This window comes from Nicotiana tabacum, chromosome 24, assembly GCF_000715075.1.
Source record: "Nicotiana tabacum cultivar K326 chromosome 24, ASM71507v2, whole genome shotgun sequence".
In the NCBI taxonomy this organism is placed as follows: Eukaryota; Viridiplantae; Streptophyta; class Magnoliopsida; order Solanales; family Solanaceae; genus Nicotiana; species Nicotiana tabacum.
In genome coordinates this window covers 2,342,557-2,358,537 of record NC_134103.1, presented here as the reverse complement: position 1 = coordinate 2,358,537, position 15,981 = coordinate 2,342,557, and the positions used below count along the sequence as shown (strand labels likewise).

Genomic DNA, 15,981 nt, shown 5'->3' with positions numbered 1-15,981 from the left:
AGTCAAACTATTTCATCTTAATTGAAACGGAGGGAGTTATATTTTATTGAAACTAGCAAAGACTTATTTTTTTTTACTAGGAAAAAAAATACCAATGATCTTCAATTCCCAAATCTTTCAGGAACATCAAAACAAGATGGTCACTTTTGGAATTATCATTAACATTTTCTGGTGCTTCGGATTGAACTTCAGTTGCATGTGAACTTTATACTACAGTAAATTAATCAGAGAAGGGCATTTTCGTCATTGCAGCGTAGGTAAAAAGCCTAACTTGCAAGTCGTGCCATTTGACAGTTTCACTGTTATGTGGACAGACCCACGTCAGTCTTAAATTAGCTATTCTCTGTTTTCTCTTTCTACGGTGGGTTCTTCTTCTTCTCTATTTCCTTTTTCTTTACTTTTATTAATTTTAATCTTTTGATTTCTTTTTATTTTATGTTCCTCCCTGTTTCACCATTGTAGTAGCTCTTCTTCCTCTTTTCTTTTTGCCCTTTTTTTGGTTTTGACTGTATTTGTGCTTGGCCGTATGAGTGTTGTGTAGTGCATGTATATTTTTATTCCTCACTTTTTTAGAGTTTGTCCATTTTGTGTGGTGTGAGTTCTCTGTTTTCAGAGTTGTTTTGTGTAATCTTTTTTTTTGTTATTGCAATTTCTATATTTGTAATCGTATGTATATGCATGTTGGTTCCCTATTCTTTTTTAATAATATCTTGCTAGATTTTTTACATGCATGTAAGTAATTGTTCCTGATTTATACATTACTTGTGTCAATTTGAAGATTTTTTTCGTTATTATCAATTACTAATTTGGAGCGGACTATGCACCCAAGCAGGGGTGTATGTAACAAGGGTTCAATTGAACTCATAATTTTCGATACGGAATACAAATGTATACGCAAAAAATCACTAAAATTGTAATAAATTATGTATATGAACTCATAACTTTAAGAATATAATGAGTTAAGTAGCAAGAACCTTAAAGGTTGAATACATAGAGTTTCTGGATCCGCCTTTGCACCCAAGATGCTTGATGATATGTTTGCAAGAGGTGAATCTGGACTTTAATTTTCTGTTAGGTTTCTTTGCTCATGATTATGTGTTGCTTTCGCGATGGAATGAAAATTACTTTTCATTTGGTATAGTTTCTCGCATCCTTTATTAACCTGTGAAGTAATCCTTGTTAGACAGGAGAGTCCATGAAGATACGATGTTGCTCAAATATCATTCTGAATCAAGAATTTAGAAGGCTTCAACACTGATACCTTTAATCTCATGGTTGCAGGAAATTATATTGTATTTGGTTTAGTTACTGGTATCCATTAATGTTCTGTGTCCATATATAATTTAAAATGATGTTAAAACAGTTGGATAGCTACTAAAACAAATGTAAAATTTGATTTGATACAAAGAGCTGTACATGATAAACATACACATACACACGCACATATATAGTTGAAGAAAAAGGTTGCTCTTTTATCCAAAAATGTGTCTCTATTTTAAATTCTATTAAGTTGTTGTATAGTTAGATGGCTACACTTCACATGACAGAAAAGAAGGTTAATATCGATGTAGTTGATTAAATGATGAGATTCTTCTGAACGTTTGATAGTTATGGTTCTGTGTATCGATACTAAATTGAGTTCAGGATGAGTATTACAATACAATGGCGAATAACTCATTGTATCAATCGGTGTTTTCAGAACCTAAAGTTGCAATACAACATGAACTGTAGCAAAGCATTAAAGTTGAATTATTCAGCCAATGACAAAGTCAGGAACAGAAGAAGATGGTGGCTTGCTCAAGCTCAAATTCAGGAGCTCAGGTGTGTACTTTTATGACATTTAAAACTAAAGACGGTGCAACGTTTACATTGGGCCTTATAGTTTGAAATTTTAAGGGTTTCTTTTACTAGCATGCGTGACGAAAAACTTATTTTCATGAAGTCAAGGTATGAAAATGAACTTGTGAATTAATTATGACAGCTGTTAACAGAAGATTATCATACTAAAGCTGTGAACAGTAGCCAATTTTGAATTAATTACATATATTTAGATATTGTTTCCTCATGATGTGAGAATCTCTCACTGCCTGGACTAAAAAGATGTGAAATCAGTGCTTGAAAATCTTCTGTAGTTTAGTCCATATTGTTGTTACTTAACTCAGTGGCAGAGCCAAAAATGCTATCATGAGATTCGGAAAATGGTAGAATGCAAACAATTACCACTTGCCAAGGGGAATCAACAATATTTAAATAGACAAAAAGTTATTTTACTCTTGTTCACATACCATAATTTTTCAACAAAGCGGATTTAGTTGATTCCCTTCCCAATAAATAGCTCTGCCACTGCCTTTGCTGGTAGTATCTTTCCAAGTCCACCTGTGTTTCGTGATTTCGAAACGCACTCTTTTTTGTATAAATAGACCCGAGGACACAAAGGAGAACGGGTTTACTGGGAAAACGGAGCACACCTATAGGTTACAACTTGGTCAGCAGAGGTTTTCTCTTTTCCTTTCGTTCTCCCACCCCAGACAATTAGTGTCTGATTTTAGACGTGTTTGAATATTTTTGTTTTTGAACTTCTTTAATTTACTGAAATTTAGTTGTTAGAATATTGAGTTAAAATGTCTGATCCTCCCAAATGATTTGTGAAAACCTACCTGTGTGCATTTCTTTTTAGGCAGCTTAAAAGCTTTTTTGGTTGAAGGAAATCTGGTCTTATAAAATGAAAAACGGGTAATAGCTTATTAGCTTAAGTTTACGGAGCTCTTATACCCAGTTAACTAGCCTTATCAAAACTCATTTTAAATATGATGTTCCCAAAGCTGGGCTAGCCAACAGAAGACAGTATAATTTCAGTTAGTTTCTTCCTTTTTCGCTTCGCCTTGTGGGTCTTTTGTGTCGAAGTAATTAATCTCCATGTGAAATTATATATAACTTGATCTCCATTCGCCTTGCTATATCATCTCTGCAAATTTCTTACTGTCAAAAGCTTATGGGTTTTTTGCTTCTAATAAAAAAGCTTATGGATTTTTTTACTTTGATCAGTATTTACCTTTTAAGTATTTCCTTAGTTCTTATTGGTGAAAAATTGAAATTCCATGTCGTAGCTCTTTATATTTTGCTGTCACGTATCTATCATATAAGTTTTATATTTTGCTTGCTTCAAAATATTTGTAGAAAATAATATATGACCAATGATAGCACCTGCTAAAAACGTTTGGCAGGTATTTAGTATTACTGTATTCTGTCTTTTGTATTTGTTTCCATCTGATAAAAAAGAGTGATCATTTTAATGTAGGTTGGCAAGCTATTTGGAGTGCTGACACTTTTGAAAGTTAAATTTCTTCATCAATGGATCCTAAGGAAAAAAGAAAACATCGTTGCTTAACTACAGAAGCTCATGATAACAATACCAAACGCGCTATAGCTGAAAAAACGCACTTTTGTTGCAACGCCGCGTCAAAAAAGAGAGGCAACCACTAATCAGTCTTATTGCAAATACAAATTGGGTCAATCCTGTCGAGTCAACATCTGTAACTCAGTGTAATGTTATTACTGGAGACTCTTGTTCTACTTCAAAAACAGGTTAGACTATCAAGTTTATTATTTGTTTTTTCCTTATATATGTGCCTTGTGTGTGAGTGTGTACACACCGTGATTACATGAACTCCGTGTTTACAAACTATCTACCATTTTTCACTGACCGTTATGTTTCTAGTTCTTTAGACAATGTTATTATTTATCTAATTTATCTGAGTTTTCCAGCGTAGATTGAATTAAAGGGGCTGTTCCTAATCTATGAAATGTGCTTGGACCTGTACATTTGTTTAACTTCAAATGTTCAATATTTTCAGGTGACTTCAAGCTGCAGCTGAGGATAAGATAGTCATATCTACTGGGAAAGAGATGTTCGTGCCAAAGGATCCCAATGTCACCATTATAATGCTAAGTCTTAATTGTATTTGCATTATGCTTTAACACGCATTCTTCCATCTTCTAATCTAACTAAGCATTTTTTTCAAATTTGAACTTTTACATGCAGTCCGACGTTGGAGCTAGAATTTCTCCTTTACGTAAAAAATTATTTGAGAAACATGAAAGAGTATGTGTACAACCTCAAATCATTTGTATCTCATGTTCTTAATTTTATTGGCTTCATTGCCATAGCAGGGACATGGAAAGAATTAAATGAAAAGGCTTGGTTTGAGTTTAATTAAAATCTGGTAGCACTTATGAACTAAGGGGTCGTTTGGTAGCCGGTTAGAGAGGAATTATTCATGTATTAAAACTAGGATAATTTTATGCATTGTTTGATTAAAAGAAGGAGAAAAAATAATCTCCACATAGAAGCTAGCATAAGTTATACAATGTTTGGTTGTTTTTTCCTCTTTTCCACATAAGGCTCATGAAAGTGGTATAGGCTGAATTTTACCATTGACTCAGATGACTTGATTTTAGTGCATTCTCTTTTTCTTATTACTTTGTTGAATGACACAGATTTGGTAGCCTATCGTTTGGCATGGCTTTTCTAAGGTGTTAACTAAAGCTGTTCACTACTGTGCTAGGAGGTGTCAAGCATATCATGCTTCTTGATTCTCCATCATACGTTCTGTTGAATCAAAATTTGTTATTTTAAATTTTTTACTACAAAGATCTCTATAAGCTCATATAATTAAAGGTAAATCCTTATGCTAGAGTTGAAATATGCATCTTCAAATGCATTCAGCTAGACACGAGTTCTTTGGCTTCAAGTTGGATCAACTGATCATTAGTTTGTATATAAAGCATATGTATAATCTGACTTTGCTATTATCTCAGTATCAAGGTATATATTTTGTTTGCATCATCATTCCTGCTCATTCAAAATTTTCATATCTGTTGGTACACTTAACCTTGATCTTTTGGTTAACTGCAGTTTCATTTCGTCCCGAAGCACATTCTTATTTCCTATCATGCACCAGAGATGATATGATACTATGCTTGAGGACAAATGATGTTTGATATGATAGTTGTTATTTCAGCATGTGAATAAAATCTGCAGAATGTAAATTTAGAAATGTTTGAAGTATTTTAAGAGTTAGTTACTGATTCATTTTCGAACGCACTTATTACATGTTAATTATATAGTTAGTCCTGGATACATTAGAAGTAGTTGCCCTGGTAAAGAAAGGAAAAATGACATTAGTTTTAAATATGAGTTGGACTTGCAGTAATTGGTAGTGCAGACTGTCCATTCTTTTCTGTTGCTGGAGGATTCTTGTAAATCTCGGCTTCTTTGCTTTTACCCCACAGAAGAAAATACAAGCCAATAATAACCAAAATGGATCCCAATATGCTGTTAAAGGAAACAAATAGAATAGTTAAGTAACAATAATAAATAGGTTGAGAAATCTTGAAAGCTTAAAGTTTGTTCCTGAAACATGAGAAGAGCATTCGGCCAAAAAATTACACCGCATATATAAAGTCAATATTTTTTGTATGTATATATATTAAATATTGAATGACATTGACTTTCTTCATGTGTTTACCTTTTTTATTTTTTTACATCTCGATGAAAATCCTGTCTCTCTGGCCACTGCAGGAGGATATGGACCAACTTTTGGGAAAATATTCATTTCTTTTCACTTTTAGTTTTGAAGGTATGTCTTCTTATTTTGCATTATGGTAACATATTAAGACTCTTTTCATCTTTTGAATATCAAAAAAGGCATATAAAACTTGCAGGGTTGAAGTTTACGGATTTGAGTTTGGAATTCTACCGCAGCCTATTTGATCGATTCGGCTTACAAATTTAATTTACCCGGAATACAACATTTTGAAAAGTTATTTATAAGAGTTACAACTATTTTAAAATAATTACATTATATACAATTTAATACAATCTTTTAACCTCTTAATTAGATTATATACCTTTTTATATTCCTTAAATATCTCACTTTAAATTCTGAAAAAAAGGATTGTGATTACACTTATGAGAATCTTAAATGCATAATTATCTAAGATTTTCCTAAAAATATCTCCACTTAATATAGAATTAGTAATTTCTTTTACTTCAAATTTATCAAATTTTCTGTCTCATCTTCAATTTCTCCTCATACTAGAACGCAATTAACACCGACATGGTATTGCTGCCGACAAGGTTTGTTTTCGAGGTTGCCGATGAGGCCTTCATTCGTGTGAGCAATATCAAACTCAGTTCAAACTTGTAGATTTAAACTTGATTTTCCATTTTCTTCATATAGTGGTGATTTCAACTGTTTTCATGTTAGGACTTAATTTTTCTATGTTACATTCATTTAAGTTCGTTGGCGGAAGAATGCATATAACTTTATTCTTCAACTCTCCATTTTCTTTTCGTTATAGCATCAAATTATCTTTCAATGAATGATTTTACTTTAGGGATTGTTACACAAATAGACGGCCAGATTTAATGTTTACTTTTTCTAGTCAGTATACATAGATTATACATTGATTATACACAGTTATACATATATAATACATAGATTATATACATATTATACCTTCACCGGCTTTTTTTAGTTTAAAAGATTAAATGGACGGCTATTTGGGTTAATTCTTCTTTACTTTACCACCATATTTATGCATAGTATATTATACATACATATAATATATTTATATATACACATAGATATAGTATACTAATAATATATAAATATATACTATTTGTGTAAAAATTCCTATATATTTGGTATATGAATATACGAATATAAAGAATAAATGTTATATATTAGTGCTAATATAAATGATATATATTATGTATACTACACATATGTAAGTAGATTATATGATATATGATATATTACTTCAAATGTAAAACATATATTGATGATATATATTAAGTATACTATATGTATATAATATACATAATATCAGTTACTCCATATATTATTCCAAATATAAAAATGTACATAAATACTGTGTTTGTGTGTATATATATTTGAGATAATATTAGTTATTAGCTAAGTTACTTACAAAGAAAATAGATCAGAGAAACTTTTTTTTTGTTGTTGAAACGGAGAATTTGGTGAAAGCCAATATGCCATTGATACCACACTTTTGTATTAAAAGAATGGAAGTTACACTTTTAAGAATGAAAAAAAGAAGAAAAACATACCCTATCAATCGAAGGAGAATGAGATATTGGATTTGAATAAGTGGAATGATAGCTTGAAAAGGCAGCGAAGCAAAAGGAGATTGTTTAGAAAATAATTGATTGCATGTTATATTGATTTCCTTTCTGTTACCTAAATAAAGATAATCCCTTATTTTTGGGTGTTTGTTTTTAGTTGGAGATTGCATTATTAAGGGATACTTTCAGAAACAGTTTCCTAATATTTAAGAAATCAACCGTATTTGAGGGTATAACTTTTATACATTTATCATGTTTATGTTGTAGAATATGTTATTTAACTAATAGTTGTAGATTGTGAAATAATTTTTGATTTCATCAGTAATTATGAAAATTTCCCTTTATTATTTGTACTTATCAACGAGTCTTTAATTTATATATAAGATTTGAATAGCTATGTTATTTGGATGAACTCGTCATATATGCTATGCATCCACCCCTGAAAACATGTACATTTTACCAAATTATTGTCTTTATGTCCATCTTTAATATTATATTTTTAACAAAATATGGTATTATAACAAAGAATAAGATCTGACCTTCCCAAGTGAATTTGAGCATGAAGTATGGAAATGTCAAAGACAGCAGCAAAAATTTGAATGAGGGGACTGAATGCTGATGTAAAAACTGCACCCTTTTGCTTTACACACCATGACATTACAACATAGCACAAACCTGATCCCACCATTCCCTGCATACATTCACATATACTTTCATTATTTTGTATTCAAAATTGTAACTTCCACTTTCTTGAAGTATATATCATTGCAATCAAATGGAATTTAGAATAAGAAATTAAAATTATTAGATAGGAAAAAATATTGAGAGTTTGTTTGGTTTAGCTGATTCAAAGTAGTTGATCATAAGCACCACGTGCTGAAACTAATTTCATTAATGAGGAGTTACATATTTGGATAGAAGTGTTGAAACTAATTATGAGCAATTAACAGTGAAAAGTGATAATAAGCACCTTTTCTGATAAAATGACTTAAATAGCATCCTTAAAATTGTTTACAATAAATATAAATTTAAGAATATTTTTACATGAAAATTGGCGAACGAGAAAATAGAACAAAGGAGTTGGAGTTTTGTTTGTGAAGGGTATGTCGAGGATTGCAAAAAAAGTTGGTCAAACCAAAAATATTTATAAGCTGAAAAATTATAAGTTGTGATAACCAACTTACTGCTTTTGACTAATTTTGGCTTATAATTGCTTGGGCTTATAAGCACTTTTGATATTTACGAGATACGCATTAGAAGGTATTGTATTCAAAAGTATGAGAAGGAGGTTACTTACACCAAATATGACACTTAGGATCTCTAATCCACCTTTGAGTATCCATTTCGATACATTTCTGGTAATGATAAAGCTCAAAATTGCAGACTGAAAAGCTCCAAAAAATGACATAATTGCAGTGCTTGAGTACTGATAAGGATAATCTTTGCTAATTCTAGCTTGTACTAGAAACCAAGCAGACCACACAAAACAACCTGCAAATAGAAATATTGAACCAAGAAACCAACTCTTTTTTCTGTGACTTGATTCAACTTCTGATTCTGCTGATGGATTTATCAATGCCATTCCTTTGTATAGAGTGAGTATTAATGCTCCACCAAGACAGAATAGAATGCCTAATATCTTTGCTCTTCCACTCCTGCTTTTTAGTTTTATTTTTTCTTGCCTGTGAAAATTTATAGGTTAAAAAAGAGGCATAAGTATGTGTATGACACAACTTTTCTTGCAAAAATAAGATAAAACAAGCCTCCTCTTTTGCTACTAATCTAACTTCTTGGCATGGTTCCTTCTGCTGTCTAAAATTAAAGATCCAAAGTTTGAAAGCGACAGATTAATTTCATATATGATGCCCAGAACGCTAAAAGGTGGGGAACTAAAGTTGTCACGATAGAAAAGATAAATAAATAAATGACTATAAGGAACCATGTCTGTCTGTTGGAGCATTGGATGATCGGGCCGAGGGCTGCCCCTCTTCCCCTAACTCTCCTTTCCCTAACATGAACCTTGAGTCATCGAAGCCTTTCTGACTCGGCCTGGTCCGGTCTCAGGGTGAGGCAAGAAATTGTTTCAAATGTTCGTTGTTCAATATCTCGGCTGCTCAATAAGTATCATTCAACTTTAATTTATTGCGCTAAAATGAAAAGAAGTCTTGGAACAGCGGTAAAATAGTCTTCGTGTGACCAATAGGTCACGAGTTCGAGTCGTGAAAGCAGACACTAATGCTTGCATTAGAATAGACTGTTTACATCACACCTCTTCTGGTGCGGCCAGTAGCGGAGGTAGGATTTTTGTTAAGGGAATTCAAAAAAAAAAAACTAAAATCATAAAAGAAATTGCTGAACAATAACCTTACAGAGATTTTGAACCTCCTTGACCATTGAGCTTTGCTTTTGGACAATGTGCAGGGGATTCAAAATATAAAATATAGATATACGAACTGGATTTTGCCTTATATACAGTGTAATTTTCCAACGAAGAGGGTTCAGGTGAACACCCTTCCGCCTCCTAAATTTGCCCATGGGTGCGGCCCTTCCTGGACCCTTCGTGAATGCATGATGCCTTGTGCACCGGACTACCATTTTACTAAAATCGTAAAAGTAACTTTTTCAAAAACAAATATTACTCAACCTATGCCTATCACAGAAAATGAAGAATGTCGGAACATACTAGGCTGGTGGCTGCCACTTCATAAGTCTATCTTATATAACATCCACGTGACACCACTTAAAAAACTTATTTTATTTTAAGTGAGTAGAAAATGGGTTTTTATTTTTTAAATGGTATCAGAATACTATATAAGGCGAGTGCTGACGTGTACGCTACCTACATGACACTATACTTTTTTTGTGTTATATAGGCATAGTTGATTTATCATTTTGCTACAAAACATTAGTTATATAACTTTGATACAATAAACTGAAATTTAAATGATTATTTATGTTTACCTAAGTAGCAAGGCCAAAATGAAAGTGATGACAGGCACCATATTGAGGAAAGCACAGCTAAATGTTGTTGATGTGTATTCCAGCCCAAGTAAGAAGAAATATTGAGTGAATGTACCCCTGAAATTAAAACAGCTATTTATCAGAGTTTGTTGTGATTGACTAGAGCAGAACATAATATTTACAATTATTGGAATAAATAACTCTTATGTATAGAATAATATGTAAAAACTCACCCCAGCAATGCACTGATAAACAGAGAACAGATAATGCGAGCCGTTAATTTTGATGCCACTTTTCTGCAAGGCAAAGCAAAGATGTTATTCTTTCTGGGAGTGTACGTAAATCGGGTTGGTTCGGATTTTTCTATTACTAAACCAAACTAATTGTTTCGGATTTTTGAATCTATGAACCGAACTAAACTAACAAAAATCGGATTTTTCAATCGCGATTTTTCTCGAGTCTTTCGGTTTTCACGAATTTTTTGGGTTTTTTCCGACAGAATCTTTATAGCATAAAATTTATAATTTGTGCTCTAATATTTCTTAGATCCTAGTAGGATAAAACTATATAAGTGTAATCCAATAAAATAATATAAAATAATGTGAGATGAGTCATGATTATACTAAAATACTCAACAAATCGCATAAAATAAATATTGCTAATTAATAAGCCATAATAAAAATAAACATAATCTAAAAGTACTAAGTCATGTTAAAATAAGTACGACTAATAAATACTAAGTATTAATTACATGACTAAATAATATTAAAAGTAAATTATGCATTTTCACCGTCTAAACCAATGCAAAACTAAAAAGAATAAATATCCAATACTATTGTCATTCTTAGTATTGAATTGAATATTTTTTTGTCAGCATTAGTATTGATTTGATTTTGCTTTGGGTTTTATTTGAGTTACTAATTTTTATTGGATATAAAACATATTTGACCATTCAAAAGTTCTAAGTACAAGCTTGAAATAATATATTAAAAGAGTAAACTATGAATAAGTTTAAAAAATATTTATAAATTATATTATAATTATTATTTTTATGTATAACATATTTTTAAACTTGTATACATGTAATGTCGGGTTGGTTTGGTCTGGTTTCGGTTTGACTTTTTTTAGTTAAAACCAAACCAAACCAATTATAGTCGGATTTTTTTTTCTAACACCAAATCAAACCATAGTCGGATTTTTTTTCTTGGTTTGACTTGGATTATCGATTTGGTGCGATTTGTTGGTTTTCTTTGTACACCCCTACTTCTAGCTGCTTTGGGAAATATATATTCTAAGCATTTAACTTGTATCTACTAACACCGCAAATAGAGGTCCTAAAATTCAGGATGGCAATATCATACGTTAGTAATGGAGTTCTGAATTTAATTTTTGTACATATTTAATGAATTTCTTAATGCAAATATAAAATTGAACAAAAGTTATTGAATATGCCTGAACCTATATATTGGCTTTTAACTCCATCTCTGACCACAAATAATATTTGGACTAACGATATAATTTAACATTAATAGCAAGTTGTCTATCTTATTTTTCAGGTAAATAGCTCCACTTACTTTGCGCTACTTGAGCAATTATATATACTGACAGTGTTAGAATTATTCACACGTTCAGTGTAATTTAACTTGTTACTTCCCTTATTCTTCAAAGTAACTAGTTTCGCATATCTTAGGCAGTTACTTGTCATTATTGTTAAGGTGGTCTTATAGTGTAAAAATTATAATATTAGGGTATAAAAATTAAACTCATTATGAATATTTATATCTAATTGTCTTTGAGGTAACCTAATATAATTTTTTTTTTAAATTACGATTAGTACATAGAAGTTAAACTCGTACCTCTCAAAAAACCATGCTAAAGGGGCCAAGAAAATAGCAGAAACTGCAAGCCTATATGTTGATGCCACCAATTGGTCCATTCCTCCATTGAGGACTTTCTTGAAAAGTGCATTTACAGCAGCAAAACCAAATTCAACAATAATCATTGCAAATATTGTCTTCCATTTCTGAAGGCAACTCATTTTCAGCAATCTGTTGAAATCCTTAAGCTTTTCTTGTTTGGTTAGCTACATTTAAATGCATAAATGAGCTATAACATATATAGTAAACATCCAAGAAGCAAAAGCAATATGAAATCAATTCTTTTCCATCACGTCATTATTATTTTTATGCAAAATGTCCAATTTTACAAATATCGTTTAGCTGTTTTCTACTACTTTTTAATTGGAATATTCCCATATGTTACAGATTGTTCGAATATATAACTTTATTAGCTATTATTCAATTCCTCATTAGCTTATAATGACCACACAAATTGCTCACTAGTTTCATATTTACATTCTCCATTTTAGTATTGAGTTTGACTCTTAGAAGAACAATAATCCCTAGTGTTTTAATGTGAGCTTTTTTTTATAATCGAGAAATTTTCAAAAACTAGTAGCGTAGCGTATGGTTCGAGACTTGGTGGATAATGGACTTTTCCTTCACCTTTCTCTGCTTAAATATCAGGTTTTTATCTATGAAAGGGCTCGAACTCGTGACATACGCCTAACTCACATATCACACGTTATGTTTTTACCACTAGACCAAAGCCTAGAAACAAAAAAGTTGAGCATTTTAAAAAGTAATACACAGAAAATTAAGCATCATTTTAGGCATCTAATCCCCCCCCCCTACTATTAAAAATAAAGAGTAATTTATCTGCTTCTATATATAAGTATATATTTGGGAAGTGGGAAAAGAACAAACGGTCTAATCTTAAAAGTTGAGCATAAGCCTAGTATATTGGTTTGGAGTTGCACGAAATTTCAGTACTCTTATATAAAAGAATTTACATTGTCAAGTTGTTATTGAAGGACATTACCTATTTGATTATAGCTATTTCAAGATTCTCGTTGCATTGACATACATAAATATGTTTATATTAAACTTTCTGAGGTTGGTTTAAATTTTTAAACTGGCCTATTATAAGCTTTCAAATTTATTTACTTTTGAATAATTTTGAACCTTAATGCTCGAAGTATTATCCATCTTACCTACTTTTCATATGTTGGCCATTGTTTTTTCATTCTTTTATGGTTATTCTTGTCTTTTCCCGTGGGGTTGGCCTGGGGAGGGATAAGATGATGGGGTTAACACATACGTACTGGCTTTGGGACCCGACTAATTCGGTTTCGTACTAAACAATTTCACTTTGAGGGTAAATAGCTCGTGGCAAAGGCATTTTCATTTCCAGAATTCGAACCGAAACCTCTGATTAAGGATCAACGAATATTTAACATGTGGTAATAGGCACGTGCCTACATTATCTCGCGTCCATGCTCATGCAAATGCAAATTAAGTTAATGGTTTAGTCAAACAATAGAATAAGAAAACACTTGTCCTAATCTTTCCCTTTTCCTCAAAAATACCTTAATCTATCTATATCTATTATCTATTACCATATTAAAAGCACGAATACCCTTAGCGAAATGTCGTTCGTCTTTTTTGTCCTTTAAGAATAGATTTCACACTAGATAAAATAGTCATTTAATAATATTTTTAATATTTAAGACTTTCAAATTAATTAAAAAATTTGGCAATAATATCCTTCCTTATTTAAAAGATGTAAAAACTCCTAATATTTAGGAATTTAGAATCCACCAAAATATTACTTATATAAATCCCTTGCCTTGTACGAATTAGCAAGAACTTCTAATCCCTTTCAAACTTCTAATTCTTTGAAATATTGTGTCCTATACATAAGGTTTTGTAAGGAATTTAAAGTTTTGTAGCCATACACGTTGAACCTCCTATTCCCTTTATATGACGGATCACGTTTTTGTTTATTTTGCTGCATCTATTGTTGGGTTATCAAATTTTCTTCATTGCATGAGTTCTCTCTTAAAATTTAACTACATACATCTATTTCAATCGAGAATAAACTATGAGATCTTGCGTATCTTCTTGCTTTAGTTGTATTATTTATTTAATTTGTTTTGATATGACGTTAGTGAATCATTTATAATATGCTCTTATAATTGTCGCACTCATAAAATGTAATTAATCAGTCTTTCTAGAAGTAATTTAATTTCTTTTATCAATTCAAATACATATCCTTTGCCGATAGCTACGCCCATATAATTATGCTGCTCATTGAGTTTGACATGTGATATTAGAGTAAGGTGCATAGAAAAATGAAATTTTTTAGTTGCTTAAGTGTGTGGACATAAAGTATATCATGTGTATAGACAAAGAAATTGGCTTGCTAACTATTTATCTTCTTATTTTGTCATCATATGAACTTTCTTGTCTATCTCAATGGAGAATAAAGTAATCCAACGTTTACAGTATTGTCTATCTCAGTGGAGAATAACTAAGGTAAAAAGATTCCTTGTCGTATGTCAAAATCAAGTTTGTAATGGTTCAGGTTATACAAATATTATAGAATATTAGAGTTATACTAAACCTAGGAGAGAAACACTTATATTGTAGTAACTCTTTTTCATATACAGAACTTGAGAAAGGATTAAGGAAAATAACCATCTGACTCAAAACTTGTGTCTTTCTATTTTCTCCGCCAGGTTATTAGTTTCTTCAATAACTATAATTTGTTATAAAATAAAGACTGTAAAGTAAAGACAAGTATAGAGAGAAACTGATATATTATTTAACTTCAAATTTATGTACATAATGAACTGAAAACTTCTCTATTTATAGAAGAAAGGAAGCAGATGCGAGGCTTTTCAGGAAGCAGCTGCAAGGCTTTTCTTTAGCTGCTTGTAAGCTGTCTGCATGAGCTGCCTGCAACCTGCCTGTTTAATAAGAAGCTGTTGCAAATCATTTCATTGAGCTGCTTGCAACCTGCCTGCATCAGCTGCTTGTAGATAAACTTCAACAGAGTACTAAATGAATAATCTTCTTTAGGAAGATTATCTATAGCGGAGTAATAAATGAACATCCACAATATAATTATTTTCATAACACTCCCCCTTGGATATTCATTAAAAGATATTGTGTCTCGTTAAAACCTTACTAGGAAGAACCCAGTGAAAAAAATCCTAGTGAAGGAAAAAGAGTACACATATTTAGTAATACGCATTTCTAGATGCCTCATTAAAAACCTTATAAGGAAAACCCTGTGGGAAAAAATCTTAGTAAGGAAAAAAGAGTACATCGCATATTTTACTACCCCTGATGAAAACCTTGTTTCAAATATTTGAGTCTCTGCATTCCAATCTTGTATACCATCTTCTCAAAAATTGAAGTTGGCAAAGATTTAGTGAATAAATCTGCCGGATTGTCACTTGAACGGATTTGTTGCACATCAATGTCACCATTTTTCTGAAGATTGTGTGTGTAGAATAATTTTGGTGAAATGTGCTTCGTTCTATCTCCTTTTATAAATCCTCCCTTCAATTGGGCTATGCATGCAGCATTGTCTTCGTATAAAATTGTGGGTCTTTTCTCACATTCCAAACCACATTTTTCTCGAATAAAATAAATTATTGATCTCAACCATACGCATTCCCTACTTGCTTCATGAATAGCTATTATTTCAGCATGATTTGAAGAAGTAGCAACAATAGATTGTTTTGTGGAGCGCCATGATATGATAGTACCTCCACATGTAAACACGTACCCGGTTTGAGATCTAGCTTTATGGGGATCAGATAAATAACCTGCATCTGCATAACCAACAAGATCTGCACTATCTTTGTTAGCATAAAACAAACCCATATCAAGAGTTCCCTTTAAATATCGCAATATATGCTTAATCCCGTTACAATGTCTCCGTGTAGGAGAAGAGCTATATCTTGCTAGTAAATTAACAGAAAATGCTATGTTAGGCCTTGTAGCATTAGCAAGATACAT

At 31.7% G+C, this 15,981-nt stretch overlaps 1 protein-coding gene and 1 long non-coding RNA gene across 3 annotated transcripts; one reads left to right on the top strand and one right to left on the bottom strand.

Moving 5' to 3' along the window:
• Positions 1–286: 286 nt before the first annotated feature.
• LOC107801749 (uncharacterized) lies at positions 287–3,992 on the top strand. Its single transcript, XR_001651701.2, has 4 exons — positions 287–361; positions 1,700–1,821; positions 3,299–3,585; positions 3,855–3,992. It is a non-coding gene; the product is annotated as an uncharacterized LOC107801749 (long non-coding RNA).
• A 1,074-nt stretch (positions 3,993–5,066) lies between these two features.
• LOC107801748 (WAT1-related protein At3g30340-like) lies at positions 5,067–12,238 on the bottom strand. Of its 2 annotated transcripts, XR_012706617.1 has the most exons (7): positions 11,968–12,238; positions 10,345–10,407; positions 10,112–10,228; positions 8,448–8,832; positions 7,690–7,841; positions 5,529–7,589; positions 5,067–5,335 (listed from the first exon to the last, which is right to left on the bottom strand). XR_012706617.1 is itself a non-coding variant. In XM_016625127.2 (6 exons), exons 1-6 carry the CDS (start codon positions 12,147–12,149, stop codon positions 5,188–5,190), a joined length of 1,047 nt encoding a protein of 348 aa, XP_016480613.1. In that variant the 5' UTR covers positions 12,150–12,226; the 3' UTR covers positions 5,067–5,187. The 2 variants fall into 2 exon arrangements, 1 of the variants encoding a protein (XP_016480613.1); XM_016625127.2 differs by lacking the exon at positions 5,529–7,589 and having other exon boundaries at positions 11,968–12,226.
• Positions 12,239–15,981: the final 3,743 nt, after the last annotated feature.

Excerpts from the sequence above, each read along its gene's own strand:
- LOC107801748 (XM_016625127.2), bottom strand. The coding sequence starts at position 12,149 with ATGAGTTGCCTTCAGAAATGGAAGACAATATTTGCAATGATTATTGTT. Across the intron at positions 10,408-11,967 it reads TTAGCATGGTTTTTTGAGAG|AAAAGTGGCATCAAAATTAA; the intron begins GTACGAGTTTAA and ends TTTGCCTTGCAG. Across the intron at positions 5,336-7,689 it reads GCTCAAATTCACTTGGGAAG|CATATTGGGATCCATTTTGG; the intron begins GTCAGATCTTAT and ends TTCCTTTAACAG.